The sequence below is a fragment of the Mobula hypostoma genome, chromosome 22, assembly GCF_963921235.1.
Source record: "Mobula hypostoma chromosome 22, sMobHyp1.1, whole genome shotgun sequence".
In the NCBI taxonomy this organism is placed as follows: domain Eukaryota; kingdom Metazoa; phylum Chordata; class Chondrichthyes; order Myliobatiformes; family Myliobatidae; genus Mobula; species Mobula hypostoma.
Genome location: NC_086118.1, coordinates 411,431 through 434,314, shown reverse-complemented (window position 1 = coordinate 434,314; position 22,884 = coordinate 411,431). Strand labels below are relative to the sequence as shown.

At 43.5% G+C, this 22,884-nt stretch overlaps 1 protein-coding gene across 5 annotated transcripts in view; it reads right to left on the bottom strand.

Annotated features, from left to right (window-relative positions):
• mycbpap (mycbp associated protein) overlaps positions 1-22,884 on the bottom strand; it is a 163,303-nt gene that overhangs the window by 70,972 nt on the left and 69,447 nt on the right. For all 5 annotated transcript variants that reach the window (XM_063030719.1, XM_063030720.1, XM_063030718.1 and 2 more), the window contains 6 exons: positions 20,421-20,539; positions 17,053-17,162; positions 9,859-9,967; positions 6,523-6,715; positions 5,488-5,675; positions 1,378-1,524 (listed from right to left, as the gene is read on the bottom strand). In XM_063030719.1, coding sequence (XP_062886789.1) covers positions 1,378-1,524; positions 5,488-5,675; positions 6,523-6,715; positions 9,859-9,967; positions 17,053-17,162; positions 20,421-20,539 — 866 coding nt within the window. The remainder of the gene's footprint in view (positions 1-1,377; positions 1,525-5,487; positions 5,676-6,522; positions 6,716-9,858; positions 9,968-17,052; positions 17,163-20,420; positions 20,540-22,884) is intronic.

The following is a 22,884-nucleotide window of genomic DNA, read 5'->3' as shown; positions in this document are numbered from 1 at the left end:
ACTGGTTCCCATCCCTCTGTTGTGAACTAACCTCCTCACGCCTAGCCTCTTTAATTTGATTCCCACCCCCCAACCATTCTAGTTTAAAGTCACCTCAGTAGCCCCCGCTAATCTCCCTGCCAGGATATTGGTTCCCCTAGGATTTAAGTGTAACCCGTCCTTTTTGTACAGGTCACACCTGCGCCAAAAGAGGTCCCAATGATCCAAAAACTTGAATCCCTGCCCCCTGCTCCAATCCCTCAGCCACGCATTTATCCTCCACCTCATCGCATTCCTACTCTCACTGTCGCGTGGCACAGGCAGTAATCCCGAGATTACTACCTTTGCGGTCCTTTTTCTCAACTCCCTTCCTAGCTCCCTATATTCTTCTTTCAGGACCTCATCCCTTTTCCTACCTATGTCATTGGTACCTATATGTACCAGGACCTCTGGCTCTTCACCCTCCCACTTCAGGATATCTTGGACACGATCAGAAATATCCCGGACCCTGGCACCAGGGAGGCAAACTACCATCCGAGTCTCTGGACTGCGTCCACAGAATCGCCTATCTGACCCCCTTACTATCGAGTCCCCTATCACAACTGCCCTCCTCTTCCTTGCCCTACCCTTCTGAGCTACAGGGCCAGACTCTGTGCCGGAGGCAGGGCCACTGTCGCTTCCCCCGAGTAAGCTGTCCCCCCCAACAGTACTCAAACAGGAGTACCTGTTGTTAAGGGGCACAGCCGCCGGGGTACTCCCCATCACCTGCCTTTTCCCCTTCCCCCTCCTAACCGTGACCCACTTGTCTGCCTCCCGTGGCCCCGGCGTGACCACCTGCCTTCCACTCCTCTCTATCACCTCCTCGCTCTCCCTGACCAGACGAAGGTCATCGAGCTGCAGCTCCAGTTCCGTAACGCGGTCCCTTAGGAGCTGCATCTCGATGCACTTGGCGCAGATGTAGACGTCCGGGAGGCTTGGAGACTCCAGGGCCTCCCACATCCGACACCGAGAACAGCAAACTGCCCTCACAGTCATAATGCCCCTCTCCTCAAATAGCAACAGAAAATGAATGTCAAACCTTCCTCGCCTCGCCCGCTTCCGCCTAAGCCCGGTGAGCCGAAGCCCTTAAGTCTTCACTCTGCTCCCGGCTCACTCCGCCGCCCGCAAACTACGCTGCCCGCTCTATGAGGCTCTGTTCCTTTTAAATCTGCCGCGCTGCACTGCCCTACGTCACACGCCTGCGCAGTCCCGCCTCTCAGAAAGCCGTTGGAGAAAAAAAATAACGAAAATTTCAAAAATCTCTTTCTCGGTACTCCCACTCAGACTCTCAGACTCCTTCTTCGAATCCTGCTTATCCTGAATCCATTGATTTTAATTTTTCTCCTACCAAATCCTTACCTTGGGGTTCTTTTTCTTAAATATTTCTTCTTCAGTGAGTGAAATTCCAAGAGGAGATTGGGAACGCTGTGGAGTGTGCACACCGGCTACCACCTCATCAAGGACATGTTCAACAATGGCTATCTTCTCCTTCTCTTCAAGTTCTTGCTGAAGCATTAGAAGCAGAGCATTAGATTCAAAGTGGCTGGAGAACCATCTTGAGGGATAGGATACCCACCCATCTTCAACTAACTAAGTAACAATTCATTATCATATAGAAACTAACAAAGCACGTGTCTCATAAGTGGAAAAACTTAATTTAATGTAACAAAACACCTAGTCTATAATTTTAAAAATTCTATGATTTTCAAAAACATTAAATCTCCAAATAAGGTTATTCAACAGCTTCACATACCTTGTGTAATTTTTATGTCAAATATTAATGTGGTCCTCCCAATGATATGTTTCATAGAACATGCAGCCCAGTATGGGCTCTTTGGCCCATGATGATGTGCTGACCTATATAAAATTACTCAACTGGACTAAAAGAAAGCTTGAGGCTGCTCTAACAGAGAAGGAGAAGGATAATCCCAAGGGCTTCTTGGTTATATTTTGAGCAAAAGTTTAGTAAGAGATAAGATTGATTCTCTTGAAGATCAGTGTGGCCATCTATGCATGGAGCTGAAAGAAATGTGGAGATCTGGAACATTTTTTTGCATCTGTATTTACTGGGGGGGGGGGGTGGACAGTCAGAGAACTGAGACAAAACACCAACAATGTATACAGATTACAGAGCAGAAGGAGTTTGCTGACTTGAGGCAAATTGGGTGGATAATACCTCAAGATTTGACAAGGTGCTCCTTGGACCTTGTGGGAGACTAGTGCAGAAATTGCAGGGTCCCTAGCAGAGGTACTTAAAACATCCTTGCCCATGGGTGAGATGCCAGAGGATTGGAGGATGGCTAATGAGGTTCTTTAAGAAAGGCTCTAAGAATAAGCCTTTTCAGGCTGGTGAGCTTGATGTCAGTATTGAACAAGTTCTTGGAAATTATTCTCAGGAACTGAATATACAAGTGTTTGAATAGACAGGGACTGATTAGGGATAGTCAACAGGGCATTGTGTGTAGAACGGTCACGTCTAACCAATCTTGCAGAGTTTTCTGAGGAGGTTACCAAGGAAAGGCAGCGGTTATTGTCTATGTGGACTTTAGCAAGTCCACTGATGAGATCCCGCAAGGAAGCTTGGTCAAGAAGGTTCATTTGCCTGGCATTCAGGATGAGGCTATAAATTGGACTCCACATTGCCTTCATGGGAGAAGCCAGAGTGGTTATAGATAGTTGCCTCTCTGACCAGAGGCCTGAGACTAGTGGAGTGCCACAGGGATCTGTTGTTGTTTGTCATCTACACTCAGTGGCCACTTTTCTAGGTACACTTGCCCTTTAATGCAAAATTCTAATTGCCCAATCATGTGGCAGTAACTCAATGCATAAAAGTTTACCGAGATGGTCAAGAAGTTCAGTTGTTGTTCAGACCAAACATCAGAATGGAGAAGGAATACAATCTAAGTAACTAACTGTAGAATGATTGGTGGGATGGTGTGAGTACCTCAGAAGCTGTTGACCTCCTGGCATACCCACAGTCTCCAGAGTTTACAGAGAATGGGGTGAAAAACAGAAACATCCAGTGAGCAGCAGTTCTGTGGGTGAGAATGCCTTGTTTAATGAGAGAGGTCAGAGGAGAAAGGCCAGACTGGTTCAAGCTGACAGGAAGGTGACAGTAACACAAATAACCACATGTTACAACAGCAGTGAGCAGAAAAGCATATCTGAATGCTCAGCCTATTGAACCTTGAAGTGGACGGGCTGCAGCAGCAGCAGACCATGAATATACACTCGGGAGACATTGAATAAAGTGGTTGCTGAGTGTATCTCAATGATCTGGATGATAATGTGGTAAAATGGATCAGCAAATCTGTGGAAGTCAGGATATCAAAGCTTGTAGTGGGATCTGGGCCAGCTTGAAAAAAATGGGCAGAGAAGTGGGAGACAGGATTTAAAGCAGACAAGGGCACTTTGGGAAGACAAACCAGGGGCGGACTTGCACAGTGAACAGTAGGACTAAGTTGCACTAAGGAGTGTGATAGAACAGAGGGATCTGGGAATACCACATTTGTTCTGCCCAGGATTTGGGGGAAATAGTCCTATAACTGGGGAAGAATTAAGGAAAATGATGCAACAGAAGGTAGAACACTCTTCCACCCACGTCAATCATGCATGTGAATGTCTGCCTCACTTCAACCGGTTGTTTAGATACCCAGATGGTGTGAGGAAAGAGGAGTAGCCCCAATTTAACAGTCTTGTTGTACAAACTTAAACAATGTATGACCACAATCCTCCAAAGGTGCTTTTAGTGGCATTAACATTTGAAAAATGAGTTTTAAAAACATTGGAGTTCCTCTTACCCAGTTAGATAAAACAGGAGCCACTTGGCCCCTCAAGCCAGCCCCACCGTTCAATATGACCAGGGCTGATCTCCTGAGGAATGAAGGAATGCTGAACCTTTTGAACCTTTGATGAACAAGGAGACCCAGGGATTCAAGACAAAAGTTCCCTGGAAGTGGCACAGGTTGGTAGTGTGAGGAAGGCATACGGCACGCTTGATTTCATAAGTTGGACATCGAATATAAGAGTTGGGATATTATGTTGCAACTTTACAAAACACTGTCTGTGCTACAACTTGAGTACAGTTCTGGTTACCATGCCATAGAAAGGATGTGCTTGAATTGGAGAGAGTGCGGAAGTGATTCAGCAGTATGCTGCCCAGACTGGACGATTGGGTTATTGTGACCACTTGGAGGCTGGGCTTGTTTTCCCTTGAGTGAAGGAGGCTTAATGGTGACATAATAGAGATATCAAAAACAAGGTGACACAGATTTTGGGGTACGAGGTATGCAATTTAAAGAGACTCTTGAAGGTAAATATTTATACAGCAACACACATCAAAGTCCTGACGAAGGGTCTCGGCCTGAAACGTCGATTGCACCTCTTCCTACAGATGCTGCCTGGCCTGCTGCGTTCACCAGCAACTTTGATGTGTGTTGCTTGAATTTCCAGCATCTGCAGAATTCCTGTTTGCGTTTAAATATTTATACAGAGTAGTTTGAAATCTGGAATGTGCTGAGAAAGCTGGTAATATCCAATAGAAACACTATATGAGGCATTTAGACAGACATTTATGTAGGCAATGCATAGGGGGATACACTTCTAATGCAGGCAAATAGGATTAATGTAATGGGCAATAAGATTGAATGTGGTGGCGTTCAAAGGCTCATTTATTATCAAAGTTATGTATGTAATATAGAACTTTGAGGTTTTTCTCCATATTGCCATGAAACAAGGAAAACCCATGTAAGTTCAAAGCAAACCCACCCCCCCTGCACAAGAAAGGCAACTGCCCCGATTTCCCTCCCCATACAAAAATGCGGCAAGAATAGTGCCCCCTAAACCCTTCTCTCCCACACAATGCAACAAGAATATCGGCCCCTTAAACCCCCTCCATTCCCGCATGAAATATAACAAGAATATCAGCCCCCAGACATCTCTTCTCCACACAAAAAAAACTAACTAAAACAAACACAACAAGAACATTGACACCCCCCACCCTAAACCCCTGACCTCCTGCACAAAAACACCATAAGAATATCGACACAATTAAGACCCTATGACTCTATAATACACCAGTCACACAAAGGGCAATTTAAGTTGGTCATTTCTGTCCTAACTATCTTTGGAAGTGGGAGAAAATCAGAGCCCTGAGGGGAAGCCTTTGAATTTGCAGGGAGATTGGGTAAACTACACACAGAGCTCGAGGTCGGAATCAAACTTGGGTCCTTGGTGCTGTGAGGTGCGGTGCCACATCTTTCATGTTGGTTACTAGTTGATGAAGTACCATGACCTAGTAAGTTGCAGCAGGTTAATGACAACAGTTCAGAAATATTTCACTGGCTGTTAGACCTTAGGATGACCTGAGAGTATAACAAGTGGTTGATGAATGCAAATTCTTTCTGACTTCAGTACTTCAATACTTTACCACACAGCCAACAGCCGGTGAATTTCCAGCATGTTACTGACCTGTAACTGTTGTCGTGCTCCTTCATTCCTGTCTGCAAAGACAGCCACACCCCACAGTGCCACCTGTAAAGATGCCCCTGCCAACAGCACTGGGTGGGTACAGAACTCCCACAGATCAGTGAAGATCCCAGCATTTGGTGACTTAAAGGTGAATGGCAAGTTAATAGTCTCTCCAGGAAGAATCTTTCCTTAGAAAAGAGGAAAGCATACAGAAGTAATCAAGAATTGTGCAATTTGAATCAACAAGTATCAATTAATTGGCAAAATATTTGCAACTTAAGTGCTGCATTTTGGGAGGTGCTTTAGGGATAGGACAATGAATGGCAGAGCCTTGGGAGTATCTGGGAATAGAGGGACCTTGTGATCAGTCTTTACCAACTTGTGGGTCAGTGGGATGTGGGAGGAAGGCAGAGTGCCGTAAGAAACCCAGTGACAATGTACAAACTCCAGAGGCAGTACCCATGGTCAGGATTACAGCCAGGCCACTGGAGCAATCAGGCAGCAGTTCTAATGGATCTTAGTTATGGGGAAAGGCTGTATTTGTTTTTCTTGGAGCAAAGAAAGCTTGGAGATGACCTAATAGATGTGTTTAAAGACAGTTATAATTTTTTTCCCCCACAGGTACCAACAAGCAGAATGCACATAGGATTTGATAATGTTTTGAAGGGATGTGAGACAGTGGCTAAAATCTGAAAAGCTTTGTCTAAAAGAATGGTGGAGGCAGGTAGTCTCACAACATTAAAGAAGTATTTAGACGTGCATTTGGCTCACCAGTGTAGAGAAAGTTACAGACCAAATTCTGGTAAATGGATATAGTATAAATGGTAGTTGATGGCTGGCAGTGATATGATGGGCCAAGGATTTGTGTTTGTTATATGGCTCTGTAACTCTAAAAGGATATCTTCCATGGTATGGTGGAGATAAACAGATGATTTTTCTCTATAAAGCCGCCTTAAGCACTTCAGAGCCGATTAGAAACGGAGGACTGAAGGCAGGTACAGATCTGAATCACCATTGGTGATAATCAATGCATACCTGAACTGATATTGAAGTAGAATCGTGGTATCCTAGTGTCACTTGGGGGCTTCACACAATGTTCTGGCTCAGGTAGACGCTTCCATTTGTAGTAGATGACAGTAGTCCCATTATTTACCAGCTCCAGACAAGAGCTGGCCCTATCACCTGCCATTGCTTCAAATGTGAGTCGGACAATCATACCAACCTCGTCCTGGAGAAATAGTAAAACATGATGGCTGTGTAGCAGAGAATCATACGGCACAGGATGGACTTCTGCCCACCACGGCTATGCCAACCATCTGGTACTTGCTAACCCTTTGCCAACAGTTGTTCCTCTCTGCCATGGTGATTCATGTACATATTTTTAAATGTTGAGTCCCTGTCTCCCCCGCCCACTCAGGGAGTGTGGTCCAGAATCAACCATCCTCCACTTGAAAAGGCGATGCATCAAGGAATAAGCATTCCTCATGAAGAGCCGTCACCATCCAGGATGATGCCTTCTCCCTCTTCTCATTTCTACCATTGGGGAGGAGGTACAGGAACTGAAAACATACACAACTTTTAGAAACAGTTTCTTCCCCTCCACCATCAGATTTCTGAAGCCCATAAACCCTACCTTATTACTTTGCTGTCTTTTGCACTATTACCTTTTAATATTCTTGTTGTAGCTTGTAATAAATAGTGTATTGCACTGTACTGCTGCCACTAAACAACAAATTTCATGACATTAGTGATATAAACCTCAAGATCAAGATTCAATTTATTATCAAAGAATGTATAAATTATGCAACCTTGATTTGTTTGCTCACAGGTAGCCAGAAAACAAAAAAACCAAAAGAACCCAATTGAAGAAATAAAAACTGGCTAGGATCTTTGTCCTCGTTGTCCACGGGAATGGTACCGGAAGATTGGAGGGAGGCAAATGTTGTCCCCTTGTTCAAAAAAGGTAGTAGGGATAGTCTGGGTAATTATAGACCAGTGAGCCTTGCGTCTGTGGTGGGAAAGCTGTTGGACAAGATTCTTAGAGATATGATCTATGGGCATTTAGAGAATCATGGTCTGATCAGGGACAGTCAGCATAGCTTTGTGAACGGCAGATCGTGTCTAACAAGCCTGATAGAGTTATTTGAGGAGGTGACCAGGCTAGATGAGGGTAGTGCAGTGGATGTGATCTATATGGATTTTAGTAAGGCATTTGGCAAGGTTCCACATGGTAGGCTTATTCAGAAAGTCAGAAGGCATAGGATCCCGGGAAGTTTGGCCAGGTGGATTCAGAATTGGCTTGCCTGCAGAAGGCAGAGGGCCGTGGTGGAGGGAGTACATTCGGATTGGAGGGTTGTGACTACTGGTGTCCCACAAAGATCTGTTCTGGGACCTCTACTTTTCGTGATTTTTATTAACAACTTGGATGTGGGGGTAGAAGGGTGGGTTGGCAAGTTTGCAGATGACACAAAGGTTGATGGTGTTGTAGATAGTGTAGAGGATTGTCGAAGATTGCAGAGAGACATAGATAGGGTGCAGAAGTGGGCTGAGAAGTGGCAGATGGAGTTCAACCTGGAGAAGTGTGAGGTGGTACACTTTGGAAGGACAAACTCCAAGGAAGAGTACAAAGTAAATGGCAGGATACTTGGTAGTATGGAGGAGCAGAGGGATCTGGGGGTATATGTCCACAGATCTCTGAAAGCTGCCTCACAGGTAGATAGAGTAGTTAAGAAAGCTTATGGGGTGTTAGCTTTCATAAGTCAAGGGATAGAGGTTAAGAGTCACGAGGTAATGATGCAGCTCTATAAAACTCTGGTTAGGCCACACTTAGAGAACTGTGTCTAGTTCTGGTCACCTCACTATAGGAAGGATGTGGAAGCATTGGAAAGGGTACAAAGGAGATTTACCAGGATGCTGCCTGGTTTAGAGAGTATGCATTATGATCAGAGATTAAGGGAGCTAGGGCTTTACTCTTTGGAGAGGAGGAAGATGAGAGGAGACATGATAGAGGTGTACAAGATAATAAGAGGAATAGATAGAGTGGATAGCCAGCGCCTCTTCCCCAGGGCACCACTGCTCAATACAAGGGGACATGGCTTTAAGGTAAGGGGTGGGAAGTTCAAGGGGGATATTAGAGGAAGGTTTTTTACTCAGAGTGGTTGGTGCGTGGAATGCACTGCCTGAGTCAGTGGTGGAGGCAGATACACTAGTGAAGTTTAAGAGACTACTCGACAGGTATATGGAGGAATTTAAGCTGGGGGGTTACATGGGAGGCAGGGTTTGAGGGTCAGCACAACATTCTGGGCCAAAGGGCCTGTACTGTGCTGTACTATTCTATTTCAAAAACAAAAGACCAACTCTCGATGCATGATTTTTATCTTTTTTTTCTTTCTCTTGTGTAAACAACTGAGGTGAACAACAAAGCATTCTGAACTGAAACTGAGTGCTCAGATCTGAACCCTGGAGCAGGCCCCACGCCTCGCGTATCAGTTCATCATATTGGAGGGCATGGAGCACAGCAGCCAGGGCAGTCTTCATAGCCTCTGCACCATGGAAATGGCCATCGCAGAGAGTGAGTGACATCTGCTCTCGTCCTGACCAACACCCTGACTTTCCCGTCTATCTGGGCTGGCGTTTAAATTGACAGAACAGCAAGAAGCTCTGTGCCCCGGAGAGAGGAATGAAGATTGCAGAGAGTGAGCGAACTCAGCTCTCACCTCTGATCTGGACCAGCGTTTAAACAGCAAACTGTACTTTGCTCCCAGATACTACAAAGGACTCTGGGCTTAGACTGTGCCAACCAGTGACTTGCTCTTGGCCCAGATTCTGTCATCCTGCCTGAAGCCACTCTCAAGATCTTCAGATTAGCTTGGTGCCCAGATCGATCCAACCTTGCACCTGGGATAGTTGAAAGAGAATTGGACCTCTACTTGGGCCCTGACTTCTCCTTTTGGGGCACAGTGATCCAACCTCGCTCCCAGGCCAGTCATATGGGCATCAGAGCTCCAATTGCAATGATTCTGCAACACACCATCTCAGCTCATTCCCCAAACTCGGCTCACCATCACTCGCCCTTCACTGTTGCTGCGGTAACTTAACACGATTTACCTCAGGAAAGGTATTTATTTATTTATTTAATTCCGCCGGGGGGGGGGGGGGGGCCTGTGATGTTTCAGTTGGATTTCTTAGCTCTTTGACTACTAGAAACTGTCACATACTTTCGGTAGCGCCTCCTGATTCTGTATGGACTAGACTTGAAACAAACTCAAACGGGGTGGGGGGCGGGGGAGAAAAGGGTCATTCTGACTTAACTAACATACTACTGACATGCCCAATCTATTCAAACGAATTTTCAAGATGTAACATCTGCACCTTGTGAGAGGTGGTGTCCTTTAACCAACGGGCCGGATGTCCACAGAATGTAATAGATGGACCAATGATTGGTTCCTCAATGACGTCAGGATAAGTGTCCAGCAATTCACTAAAAAGAACCAAATAACAGAAGAATTGTAAATCATACTTATGAACAATGATATCATCACACCCACTGATCAATTGTCAGTGTCTACCCTTCAATCACACCCTTGCACAGTAATTGATGACATTATCATCCCATCAGGGGAAAAAAAAACACTTTTTTAAAATAAAAATCTAATGAACAGAATCCATTGCTGACATACAGGAAGTAATTTAATGGCTGTGAAATGTGGGTTTGGGATGTTCAGACCGTATAGTTATAGGAACAGAATTGGGCCATCTGGCCCATTGCATAGCTGATCTATTTCCCCTCTTGGCTCCAATCCCTTACCTGTGCCTCATACCCCTTCATGCTCTTGACTAATCAAGAATCTATTAAACTTTACCTTAAATATACCCAAAGACTTGGCTTCCACAGCCACCTGTGGCAATGAATTCCACAGAGTTGCCATTCTCTGGCAAAAGAAATTCTAAACGGACACTCTTCTGTTCTGAGGTTGTGCCCTCTGGTCTTGGACCATAGGAAACATCCTCTCTAAATCCACTCTACTGAGGCCTTTCAACTTTCAATAGGGTCACTCCTCATTCTTCTGAATTCCAATGAGTACAGGTGCAGAGCCATCAAACAATCTTCATATGACAAGCCTTTCAATCCCAGAGTCATTCTTATGAACCTCTTTTGAACACTCTCCAAAGTCAGCACGTTCTTTCTCACCACACACATAAAAAATGCTGGTGAATGCAGGAAGCCATGATGAAAGGTCTCGGCCTGAAACATCAACTATACCTCTTCCTATAGATGCTGCCCTATAATTTTGACGTTCTTTCTTAGATAAGGGGTCCAAAACTGCTCACAATATTCCAAGTGATGCCTCAGCAGTGCTTCATAAAGCCTCAACGTTATATCCTAGCTTTCATATTCTAGGCCTTTTGAAATGTATTCTATTCGCCACTTCTTTGCCCATTCTCCTAATCTGTCTAAGTCCTTCTGTAGCCTTCCTACTTCCTGAAAACCTCCTGCCCCTCTACCTATCTGTGCAGCATCTGCAAACTTTGCCACAAGGTCATCCATTCTGTCATCCAAGTCAGAGATTCCGACACACATCCCTGTGGGACAATACTAATCACCAGTAGCCAACCAGAAAATAATCTCTTTATTCCCACTTTTTGCCTCCTGCCAATCAACCAATGCTCTGTCAATGCTAGCACCTTTCCTGTAATGCCATAGGCTCTTAACTTGTTAAGCACCTTGTCAAAGACCTTCTGAAAATCCAAGAACACAACATCCACCAATGCTCCTTTGTCTATTCTGCTTGCTATTTCTTCAACTAATTCCAACAGATTTATCAGGTAAGATTTTCCCTTGAGAAAACCATGATGACTATGGCTTATTGTATCATGTGCCTCCAAGTAAACCAAAGCCACATCCTTAACAATTGACTCTAAGATCTTCCCAACCACTGAGGTCAGGCTAACTGACTGCAATTTTGTTTCTTTTCCTCACTCCTCTCTTAAAGATGGTAACTTTATACATAATTCTGCCCCCGACACTGGAGCTTCCACCATACTACTAGTGCCTTCCACAGTGAACACCAATGCAAAATACTTATTCAGTTTGTCCGCTATTTCCTTGTCCCCCAGTACTACTTTTCCAGCAGTCCAATATCTACTCACCTCTCTTTTGCGCTTTGTGTATCTGAAGAAACTTTTGGTAACCTCTTTAGTATTATTACCTGATTTGCCTTTGTATTCCATCTTTTCCTTCTTTATGACTTTCTTAGTTGCCCTCTGTTGATTTTTAAAGCCCAATCCTCTAATTTCCCACTAATTTTTGCTCTATTATATGCCCTCTATTTGGCTTTTATGCTGGCTTTGAAATCTCTTGTCAGCCATAGTTGTGTCATCCTACCCTTTAGAATACCTCTTCCTCTTTGGGATGTACAGTATATATTCTGTGCCTTCCCAGAAATTCCAGCCACTGGTGCTCTGCCATCATCCCTGCCAGTGTTCTTTTCCAATCAATCTTAGCCAGCTCCTCTCTCATGCCCCTGTCATTCCCTTTACTCCACTGGAAAACTGATCAATCTGACTTTGGCTTCTCCTTCTCAAATTTCAGAGTGAATCTGATCATATCATCACTTACCCTAAGGGTTCTTTTATCTTAAGTGCTCTAATAAATTTTGGTTCATTGCACAACACCCAATCCAGAATGGCTAATCCCCTAATGGGCTCAACCATGACCTGCTCTAAAAAGTCATCTCATAGGTATTCTAGAAATTCCCCCTCTTGGGATCCAGCACCAACCTGATTTTCCCAATCTACCTGCATATTGAAACCCCCTATGACTATTGTAACATTTCCCTTTGCATTTTCTATCTCTGGTTGTAATTTGTAGACCACATCATTACTACTGTTTGAAGGTTTGTATATAACTCCCATCAGGGTCTTTTTACCCTTGCAGTTCCTTGGATCACCTCACAATGATTAAACGACTTCCAACCCCCTGTTACTTATTTCTAACGGAACTACCCCACCACCTCTGCCTACCTGCCTGTCCTTTCAGTATAATGTGTATCCTTGGATGTTAAGCTCCCAGTTATAATCTTCCTTCAGCCACGATTCAGTGATGCCCACAGTCATACATGCCAATTTGTAACTGTGCTACAAGTTCATCTACCTTATTCTGTATACTGCCCACATTCAAATATATCACCTTCAGTCCTGTATTCAGCCTTTTTGATTGTCTACCTTTTACATTGCAACTCATCCAGTTGACTGCAATTTTGTCCTAACATCAGCCTCTCCTTGCTGGCAGTCTAACTACATACTACTTCTTTTTGTAAACCAACTACCTCATCCTCAGCATTACATTCCAGTTTTTATCCTCATTGCCAAACTGCTCTAGCAAAGGATATTGATCCCCCTTGGGTTCAGGTGTAACCTATCCCTTTTGTACAGGCCGTGGCTTCAACAGAAGACTCAATGATTTGTAAATCTGCACTCTGCTTCTGCACCAGTTCTTCAACCATGTATTCATCTGCCAAATCATCTTATTTGTACCCTTGCTGGCTCATGGCATAGGAAACATTCCAGAGATTACTACCCTGGAGATCTTGCTTTTCAGCTTTCTACCTGACTCCCTAAAATCTCTCTTCAGGACCTCCTACCCAAGTCATTGGTGTCAATATGTACCAAGACTTCTGGCTGCTCACTCTGCCCCCTTAGAATGTTGTGGACATCCTTGACCCTGGCACCCAGGAGGTAACATGCTATCTGTGTGTCTCTATCTTGTGATTCTATCATAGAATCTTGACTTTGTTCCTCTGACTATGGAATTTCCTCTCACCACTGCAGTCCTCTTCACCCCTCTTCTCTTCAGTGCCAGAGACCAAGTTATAGTGGCTCCCCACTGGTAGGTCATCCCCCTCAACAGTATTCCAAGTAGTATACTTGCTATTGAGGGGAATGGTCACAGTTAGCACAGGCAGGGAGAGGGGAATCATTGTTGGGAAAAGGAGAAGGGAGAGGGGAGGTAGCAGGAAGCACCGGGGAGGCATTCTGTAATGATTAATAAAACAAATGTTTGGAATCAAATGACTTTTGCACATTATTGTAAAGGCAGGTCACTCTGTTCTGAAGGCTGACTTCTTCAGTATTTGGGGACTGTGAGGGTGCTATCATAGACTGCTGCACTTGCACGAGATTAGATTCTGCCTCAGGCTGTGCCAGTAAAGAAATACTGAGCACTTTGATACAATTCAGAAGGGAGGTGAATGGTTTACTACTAGTAAATTGTATTAATGTTCCAAACAGGTGGCTCCTACCCTTACACGAATTCCAGTCTCCAGTGGGAAGGTAAAATTATCCACTGTAATCTCCACGTGCAGGTAAGGAAGGAAGAGACAATAGAAAGAGACATGTAGAATCAGAGACACATAGGAGAGAAAGACACCTCCGATAGGTTTGTGAGAATGTGTAGAATCTTGGGATAAACATACATACAGAGGCATGCAAAAGATTCGGCACCCTTGGTCAAAATTTCTCTTACTGTGAGTAATTAAGTGAGTAGAAGATGAACTGATTTCCAAAAGTCATGAAGTTAAAGATGAAACATTCTTTTCAACATTTTAAGCAAGATTAGTGTATTATTTTTGTTTTGTACAATTTTAGAGTGGAAAAAAAGGAAAGGAGCACCATGCAAAAGTTTGGGCACCCCAAGAGATTTGAACTCTCAGATAACTTTTACCAAGGTCTCAGACCTTAATTAGCTTGTTAGGACTATGGCTTGTTCACAGTCATCGTTGGGAAAGGCCAGATGATGCAAATTTCAAAGCTTTATAAATACCCTGACTCCTCAAACCTTGTCCCAACAATCAGCAGCCCTGGGCTCCTCTAAACAGCTGCCCAGCACTCCAAAAATTAAAATAAATGATGCCCTCAAAGCAGGAGAAGGGTATAAGAAGATAAAGCGTTTTCAAGTGGCCGTTTCCTCAGTTCGTAATGTAATTAAGAAATGGCAGTTAACAGGAACGGTGGAGGTCAAGTTGAGGTCTGGAAGACCAAGAAAACTTTCCGAGAGAACTGCTCGTAGGATTGCTAGAAAGGCAAATCAAAACCCCTGTTTGACTGCAAAAGACCTTCAGGAAGATTTAGCAGACTCTGGGGTGGTGGTGCACTGTTCTACTGTGCAGCGACATCTGCACAAATATGACCTTCATGGAAGAGTCATCAGAAGAAAACCTTTCCTGTGCCTTCACCACAAAATTCAGCGTCAGAAGTTTGCAAAGGAACAGCTAAACAAGCCTGATGCATTTTGGAAACAAGTCCTGTGGACTGATGAGGTTTTTTTTTTTAGATTGAGGACACTCAGTCCTCATTTATTGTCATTTAGAAATGCATGCTTTAAAAATGATACACTGTTCCTCCAGTGTGATATCACAAGAAACACAGGACAGACCAAGACTAAAACTGACAAAACCACATAATTATAACATATAGTAACAACGGTGCAAAGCAATACTGTAATTTGATAAAGAGCAGACCATGGGTATGGTTAAAAAAAGTCTCAAAGTCCCGATAGCCCCATCATCTCACGCAGACGGTGGAAGGGAGAAACTCTCCCTGCCATGAACCTCCAAGCGCCGCAGACTTGCCAATGCAGCACCATTGGAAGCACCCGACCGCAGCGGACTCTGAGTCCGTCCAAAATCTTCATTCCTCCGACACTGAGCACCATCCTCCGCCGAGCAACAAGCAAAGCCGAGGACTCGGGGCCTTCTCCTCCTGAGATTCTGGATCACACAGTAGCAGCAGCAGCGAAGCAGGCATTTCAGAAGTTTCACCAGATGTTTCTCCATGCTCTCACGTCTGTCTCTAACAAATCAGGATTGTGCACGGCACCCCACTTGACAAATAACAGATATTCATCACCAGAGTGGCCGCTGTGAGCTGCGTCGCGCCGCCATCTTCTCCTCCCGCTGTTTCTTTTTGGCCGCAATGAGCAAAGGTATGTTTGGAGAAAAAAGGATGCAGAATTTCATGAAAAGAACACCTCTCCAACTGTTAAGCACGGGGGTGGATCGATCATGCTTTGGGCTTGTGTTGCAGCCAGTGGCACGGGGAACATTTCACTGGTAGAGGGAAGAATTAATTCCATTAAATACCAGCAAATTCTGGAAGCAAACATCACATCGCCTGTAAAAAAAAAAAAAAAGCTGAAGATGAAAAGAGGATGGCTCCTACAACAGGATAATGATCCCAAACACACCTCAAAATCCACAATGGACTACCTCAAGAGGCGCAAGCTGAAGGTTTTGCCATGGCCCTCACAGTCCCCCGACCTAAACATCATCGAGAATCTGTGGATAGACCTCAAAAGAGCAGTGCATGCAAGATGGCCCAAGAATCTCACAGGACTAGAAGCCTTTTGCAAGGAAGAATGGGCGAAAATCCCCCAAACAAGAATTGAAAGACTCTTAGCTGGCTACAGAAAGCATTTACAAGCTGTGATACTTGCCAAAGGGGTGTTACTAAGTACTGACCATGCAGGGTGCACAAACTTTTGTTTCAGGCCATTTCAGTTTTTGTTATTTTGAAACTGTAAATGATGGAAATAAAAAAGTAATCTTGCTTAAAACATTAAATAAATGTGTCACCTTTAACTTTATGCCTTTTGGAAATCAGGTAACCTTTTACTCGCTTAGCTATTCACAGTAACAGAAATTTTGACCAGGGGTGCCCAAACTTGTGCATGCCACTGTAAAAGCGGGGTGGGGGGTAGAGAAAGAGGGTAAAATGATCTGATCTGAGAAGCGAAGCACACCACTGCATTCTTAAGACCATAAGATACAAGAGCAGAATTAGGCCAATCAACCCATTGAGTCTGCTTCAGCATTTGATCATGACCGATTTATTTTCCCCTTACACCCCATTCTCATGCTTTTTCCTTTTGACGCTCTTACTAATCAAGAGCTCATCAACCTTTGCTTAAAATACACTGAGTGGCCACTTCATGAGGTACTGAGGGTATGTTTGTGGTGTTGCCGTTGCATCCCATCCACTTCAAGATTCAGCGTTTTGTGTCAGAGATGCTCTTCTGTACACCACTGGTGTAATCCATAGTTAATTGAATTATTATTGACTTCCTGTCAGCTTGAACCAATCCAGGCATTCTACTTTAACCTCTCATTGACAAGCTGTTTTTGCCCACAGAACTGCTACTCACTGGATGTTGATTGTTTATCACACCACTCTGTAAAGTCTGGAGCATGATAATTCCAGGAGATCAGCAGCTTCTGAGATACTCAAATTATTTCACGGTCAAAGTCACTTAGATCACATTCCTTTCCCATTCTGATGTTTGGTCTGAAGAACAACTGAATTACTTGACTACGTCTGCATGCTTTTATGCATTAAGTTGCTGCCACATGATTGGCTGGTCAGATATTTGTATTAATGAGCTGGTGTACCTAATAAAGTGGCCACTGAGTGTATATCCATGATGTACCCCAATTCATACCCAGGATATACCTTTGCTGGTGTATCATTCCACTAAATGCAGAAAAAGAGTGAAATTCCTCAGATGCTTACATGTTCTCTTTGTTAGGTGTAGTGCAATGATCATCCTGAATGCGGAAATGTTCCACAGACATTGAGCTATAGGGCCTCCCAGTTCCAATGATCTCCAGCTGATCAATGTCCTGTGTGTAGAAAGTGCTATATTAATCCAGGATTTGGCAACAAACTGGCAAAATTGGTGACCTTATGTTGACTATCTGCAGTTAGCAGACATCCCACCTCTCCTGGAACTTCAGAGAGTCTCCTGCATATTAATAATGGCTCCTTGATGCCTGCAAATTATATACAATATCACAGAAATCAATTTTTTTGAGAGCGAGCGAGAGAAAAGCAAGCGAGAGCGACCACGAGAGAGAGCGCGAGCGAGAGCGCGCCCTGGCAGAGTGTTCCAAAAAAAGAAAATATAAAATGTACGTCACCCCAGACTACACTAAAGTGTGCCCCTGGCTAATAGGAGTCAAAATAATGACAGTGTTGCTCGCTGCACTGTTTGCAACAGTAACTTTTCTATTGCCCATGGTGGGTTAAGACTGTAAAAGACGTGTTGAGGTGAGTTTAACAGGTGTCATTCATTCATTAGCATAGCGAACGTTATTTAAACTAGCTGGCTGGCTGCTAAGGAGCTGCTCTATTGCAGACATCCCACCTCTCCCGGAAGTCTCCCGCAAATTGATGATGCTCCCTCCCTGAAATGAGTTTTTGCAGGGTGGGATGTCTGAGATAGCATCATGCACACTATTGTTTTAAGCAAGGAGAATTCCTACTTCCTGAAGATGATGCATGTGGAGATTCGGAGTGCAAATTCAAAATCATTCTAACAGTACTGCTCCAACGGTATATCATTCTCCATTACAACAATGAAAAACCTTCTAAAGCCTCTGCAACCATCAATAGTATATAAAACATCGGCAGAAAGCACAGAATTATAGTCTTGGGTAATGTTGTGGATTGGAATGGTTTTAAGGTCAGAGTATAGCAAAGACCATGGTCCCGTCATCCATGGGAAAGCACCACAGGTCTTATCAATGCAGGAAGCTGGGTTGGAAGAAAGGCTGGAATGTGCCTCTGTTATACAACAACTGAACTGTATTTGCCATAATGCATCCCATATCGGAAAGGATCTGTGTTCATTTGTAGAGTAACAGACACCTTGGAAATGAAGTGTGGTGATACGATAAACGGAGATGCCATTGTCTAAGCTCTGGAACCTCTGTAATACTCAGGGGCAATTCCCTGTGATACTGCAGGTACACCGGATGCTGAAAAAGGTTTGTGGCACACTGGCCTTTTCAGGCCTGTTGACTGAAGGGCTGAGAATGCTGGAGTGCCTTGTGAGTCATAAAGTCATTCAGCAAGCAAACAGGCCGCTTGGCCGGGCTGGTCCCCGCTGACCAAGATTCTCATCTCAGCAACTCCTATGTGCCCGTGCTTGGCCCATACCACACTAAACCTTTCCTATCCACGTACCTTTCCAACTGTCTATTAAACCTTGTACCACTTCCTCTCTAGCAGCTCGTTCTAAATACTGATCACCTTCAAGATGGAAAAATTGCCACACAGTTTCCTATTGCTTCTAAAGTCAAAGTTGAATTTATTGTCATCTGCACAAGTACATTAGACTAGATTATGAGGACACGCAATCCTCTTTTATTGCCATTTAGTAATGCATGCATTAAGAAATGATACAATATTCCTCTGGTGTGATATCACAAAAATACAGGACAGACCAAGACCGAAAAACTAACAAAACTACATAATTATAACATATAGTTACAACAGTGCAACAATACCGTAACTTAATGAAGAACAGGCCATGGCACAGTAAAAAAGTTCAAAGTTTCTCAAAAGTCCCACATCTCACGCAGACGGGAGAAGGAAGAAAACTCTCCCTGCCATGGCCAACCACAGTCCGACACTGAGTCGACCGAATAACTTCGAGCTCTGATCAGCCCTCTGACACCAAGTACCAAGCACCATCTCTGTCCGAACGTTTCGACCTCAGCCTCGGTCGCCAGCAGCAGGCAAAGCCGGGGATTTTGGGGCCTACCCTCCGGAAGATTCTTGATCGCACAGTAACAACAGCAGCGAACCAGGCATTTCAGAAATTTCTCCAGATGCTCCTCTGCTTCTCACGTCTGTCTTCATCAAATCAGAATTGTCCATGGCCCCTATTTAACAGATATGATATCATTTCACCGGATATCATTGCGCGTCGTGCCGCCATCTTCTCCTCCCACGTGTGCAGAGGTGCAATGAAAAACTTCCTTGCAGCAGCATCACAGAAACATAGAATCATATTAGCAGCATTCACATGAAAAGCAAATAAAACATAAAGTACATACTCTTTTTACAAGAAATACTTAAAAATGTTCAAAATGGTCAAAGTGATCATACTGTTGCAATGATTAGTGTTTTGCTGGTGGCAGGGTAGCAGCTGTCCTTGAACCTGGTGGTATGGGATTTCAGTCATCTAGTTCCTGATTTCCCAAACCTGGGAAAAAGAATGGACACTAACCTGATCTATGCCCCTCATGATGTTGTACACTTGTATGAGATCACCCCATTCTTCTACACTTCAATACTGTCTCTATAACTCAATGCCTAGAGTCCAGTTCAATCGCATCTTTCCTGTAGCAAAGTGAATAAAACTGTATACAATATTCCAAATGTAGCCACACCAAACTCTTTTACGTGGTTGGAAGTAGATACAGAGGGGGTGTCAGAGGTAAGTTTTTCACACAGAGGGTGGTGGGTGCGTGGAATGCGCTGCCAGAGAAGGTGGTAGAGGTGGATACAATAGGGACTTTTAAGAGACTCTTAGACAGGTACATGGAGCTTAGAAAAACAGAGGGCTACGCAGTAGGGGAAATCTAGGCAGCAGCTAGAGTAGGTTACGTGATTAGCACAGCATTGTGCGCTGAAGGGCCTGTAATGTGTTGTAGATTTCTGCGTAACTGCAGCATGATATCCCAACCTCCATACTCAGTGCCCTGACTGATGAAGGCTAGGATGTTGAAAGCTCTCTTATTGTAGGACAGGTTCCAAAACTTAATGGCATCACAGTTTATCAAATCACCACACTTCATCTCCAAATGGTTGTTAGTCTACACATAAGCACAGGTTAAGTGACGTGATTCTTTCCGATATGGAATGCAGTATAGCAAATACAGCTTTGTTTTTGTATAACACAAGGATATAGCACTACTGGGTACAGACCAGCCATTGTATATCACTGGAGGACGGTACTGGCCTGCAAAGGTCTGCTATTTAATGCCGGTTTTCTCAGTTTTGATGAACAATGAAACTCCTCTGATGTGTTTGTTGCAACCTACTGGCACTGGTGCAATGGCAGTGATAACTTTCCTGTTTGGCAAACATACCGGTTCTTTAAAGTCCAATTGTCTCAAAACAATCTTCATCTCTTCCAACCGCTGTTTCAGGAAGGTATTTTCAGATTTATAATTTTTGGAGTAACTTCTGCCATCAAGAAAATCAGTACCTAAAATAAATGGTGACAAGGTTAAACATATCCAGCAAACAGACTGGGGCCTTGATGTACAGCACTCACTGCGATAATACCATCTGCATCATTTAAGAAAACAACTGTACAGGACAATACCAAACCTGGAAAATGTCCACAAAATGTCAAGAGATGCCAGTCAGCTCATTGTCCACATGCGCCATCCAATCACTCCCACTCACCCCATGCATTTCCCACAGCCAAGACCAGAGTAAGGCTAGAATTCATAGCACACGTTTTTGTTTTGGCAAATTATTCTATCAATGAAAGTTGACCATTTGTTTCTAACTTTACAAAGTTGCATTTTTGGGTATTAACAGGACTAATTAAGATGTTAAAAATTTAATGCATTAATTTGTGGTGGTATGTAGCCTCCTAGTATTGAGAATAACTTCTAAGATACATGCAATACGTGGAAAATGCACCACTTGCTACCTGGGTAAAGGGATATGGATAAGTGTAACTAACGACCAAAGGCTGGGATGAGAGGGAAATGGCGGTGAATGTATCTTGGTAGCAAACAGACTGTGGTAGGTGATTGCCATTTGCAGATTTTACAGTTTCAGATATTCAGCATGGAAACAAGCCCTTCCGCACAACTCGTACATGCTGACACGCGTCCATCTTCTCTAATTCCATTTGCCTGTATCCCTCCGAACCTTTCCTAAAAATATACCTGGATTTAATTTCATTTCTGTTCCTAAACAATAGCAAGTATATTTAATTGTGCATATAGACAACCCAGTATACAAAATTAATGCAACATGTATACAAAATTAATCAAAGTTCAAAGTAAATTTATTATCAAAGTTACCATATGTATGTTACCATATACTATCTTGAGATTCGTTTTCTTGCAGGCTTTCACAGTAGAACAATGAAATGCAACAGAATCAATGAGAAACTACACACAAAGACTGATAATCAATGTACAAAAGAAGACAAACAACCATCATAATACTGTTACGTAACCGGCAACAATGAATATGAATTGAGACAGGTTATATAAAAATAACCAAACACTTATTAAACACGGATAAACAATAAGGTAAAAAAAAAACGAAAACTTTAACCGGATGTTAACAGATATGCAGCCGTTCACCAACTCGCCACTCGGCTCTGGTTCTCAAAACGTTAAAGGTGAAAACAGTTCTTAAAGCGATACAGTCAGATATGGTTCTTAAAGCGATAACTTTGAAAGTCCAACAGATTTACACGTTCAATTGGGAGAGACTTCTCTGGAGAAGGATTTCTTCACAGATGCAACTTTACTGCTGGTTCTGTCCACAGGATTCACGACGCCGAAAATAAACAGTTTAAATCAACTGACCTTAAATTCATTTAGAGAGAGAGAGCATCTTTTTGCATGAACTCCTTGCTCTTTTTGGCAAGAGTTATCTCGATGCAGGTCGCTACTCCTCCAACGAAGACTCAGTAAGGTCGATCCTTTATTAAGCTGCCAAACGATGCCGACTCCTCTTGATCCTTCGATCCTGTAACTTCGCTAAATTCTTCACTCTCCCTTCTAATGTTGGAATTAAGTAAATCCACACATCTAGCAAAAATTTCCAGTCCAAGTAATAATGGTATCTTACAACAGAACTCACACTCCGCTTTAAAAATGAAACTGCGTCACCAAAAACAAACACGCAACAGAAACGGAGACACAGCACGTTCTACCTGGAAATCTACAAACTCAAAAACTAACTGCGTCACCTGGATTGACCCTTATATACTCATGGGTCACATGTCATCACATTGGCAGGAAAATCACATCAGGTGACCTCCAAAAGACCATTACATCATTCTCACAAAAAAAACACATCTCCTTGAGCATGTAACAATACATAAACAAAAATATAATATTGAGAACATAAATTGTAGTACTTGAAAGTGAGTTCACAGGTGTGAAAAGAGATCAGTGTTAATTAGTCCCAACACCTTATCCTCTGAGTGTCTATGCCACCCCTAGAGACATACATTGAAGGTGCATTCACGACAACTGCATTTTTGATAAAAGGCTGCTCAAAGTTCAAAGTACTGTACATTTATTATCAAAGTGTATACAGTACACTACCTTGAGATTTGTCTTCCTGCAGGCATCTACAACACTTGGAGAGCACAAAGCATCCCGAGGATGGACCTGGGATGCCCCCAGTGGTCAACATAACCAGATCGACTACATCCGGGTGCAAAGACGGCACAAATCTGGTGTGAACAGACCGAAGACCAGAACATTCCCGGGAGCAGACGTAGGTAGTGACCATGACCTTGTCATGATGAACATTAGAGTGCGCTTAAGGAGAATCAACAAGCCAAAAAAC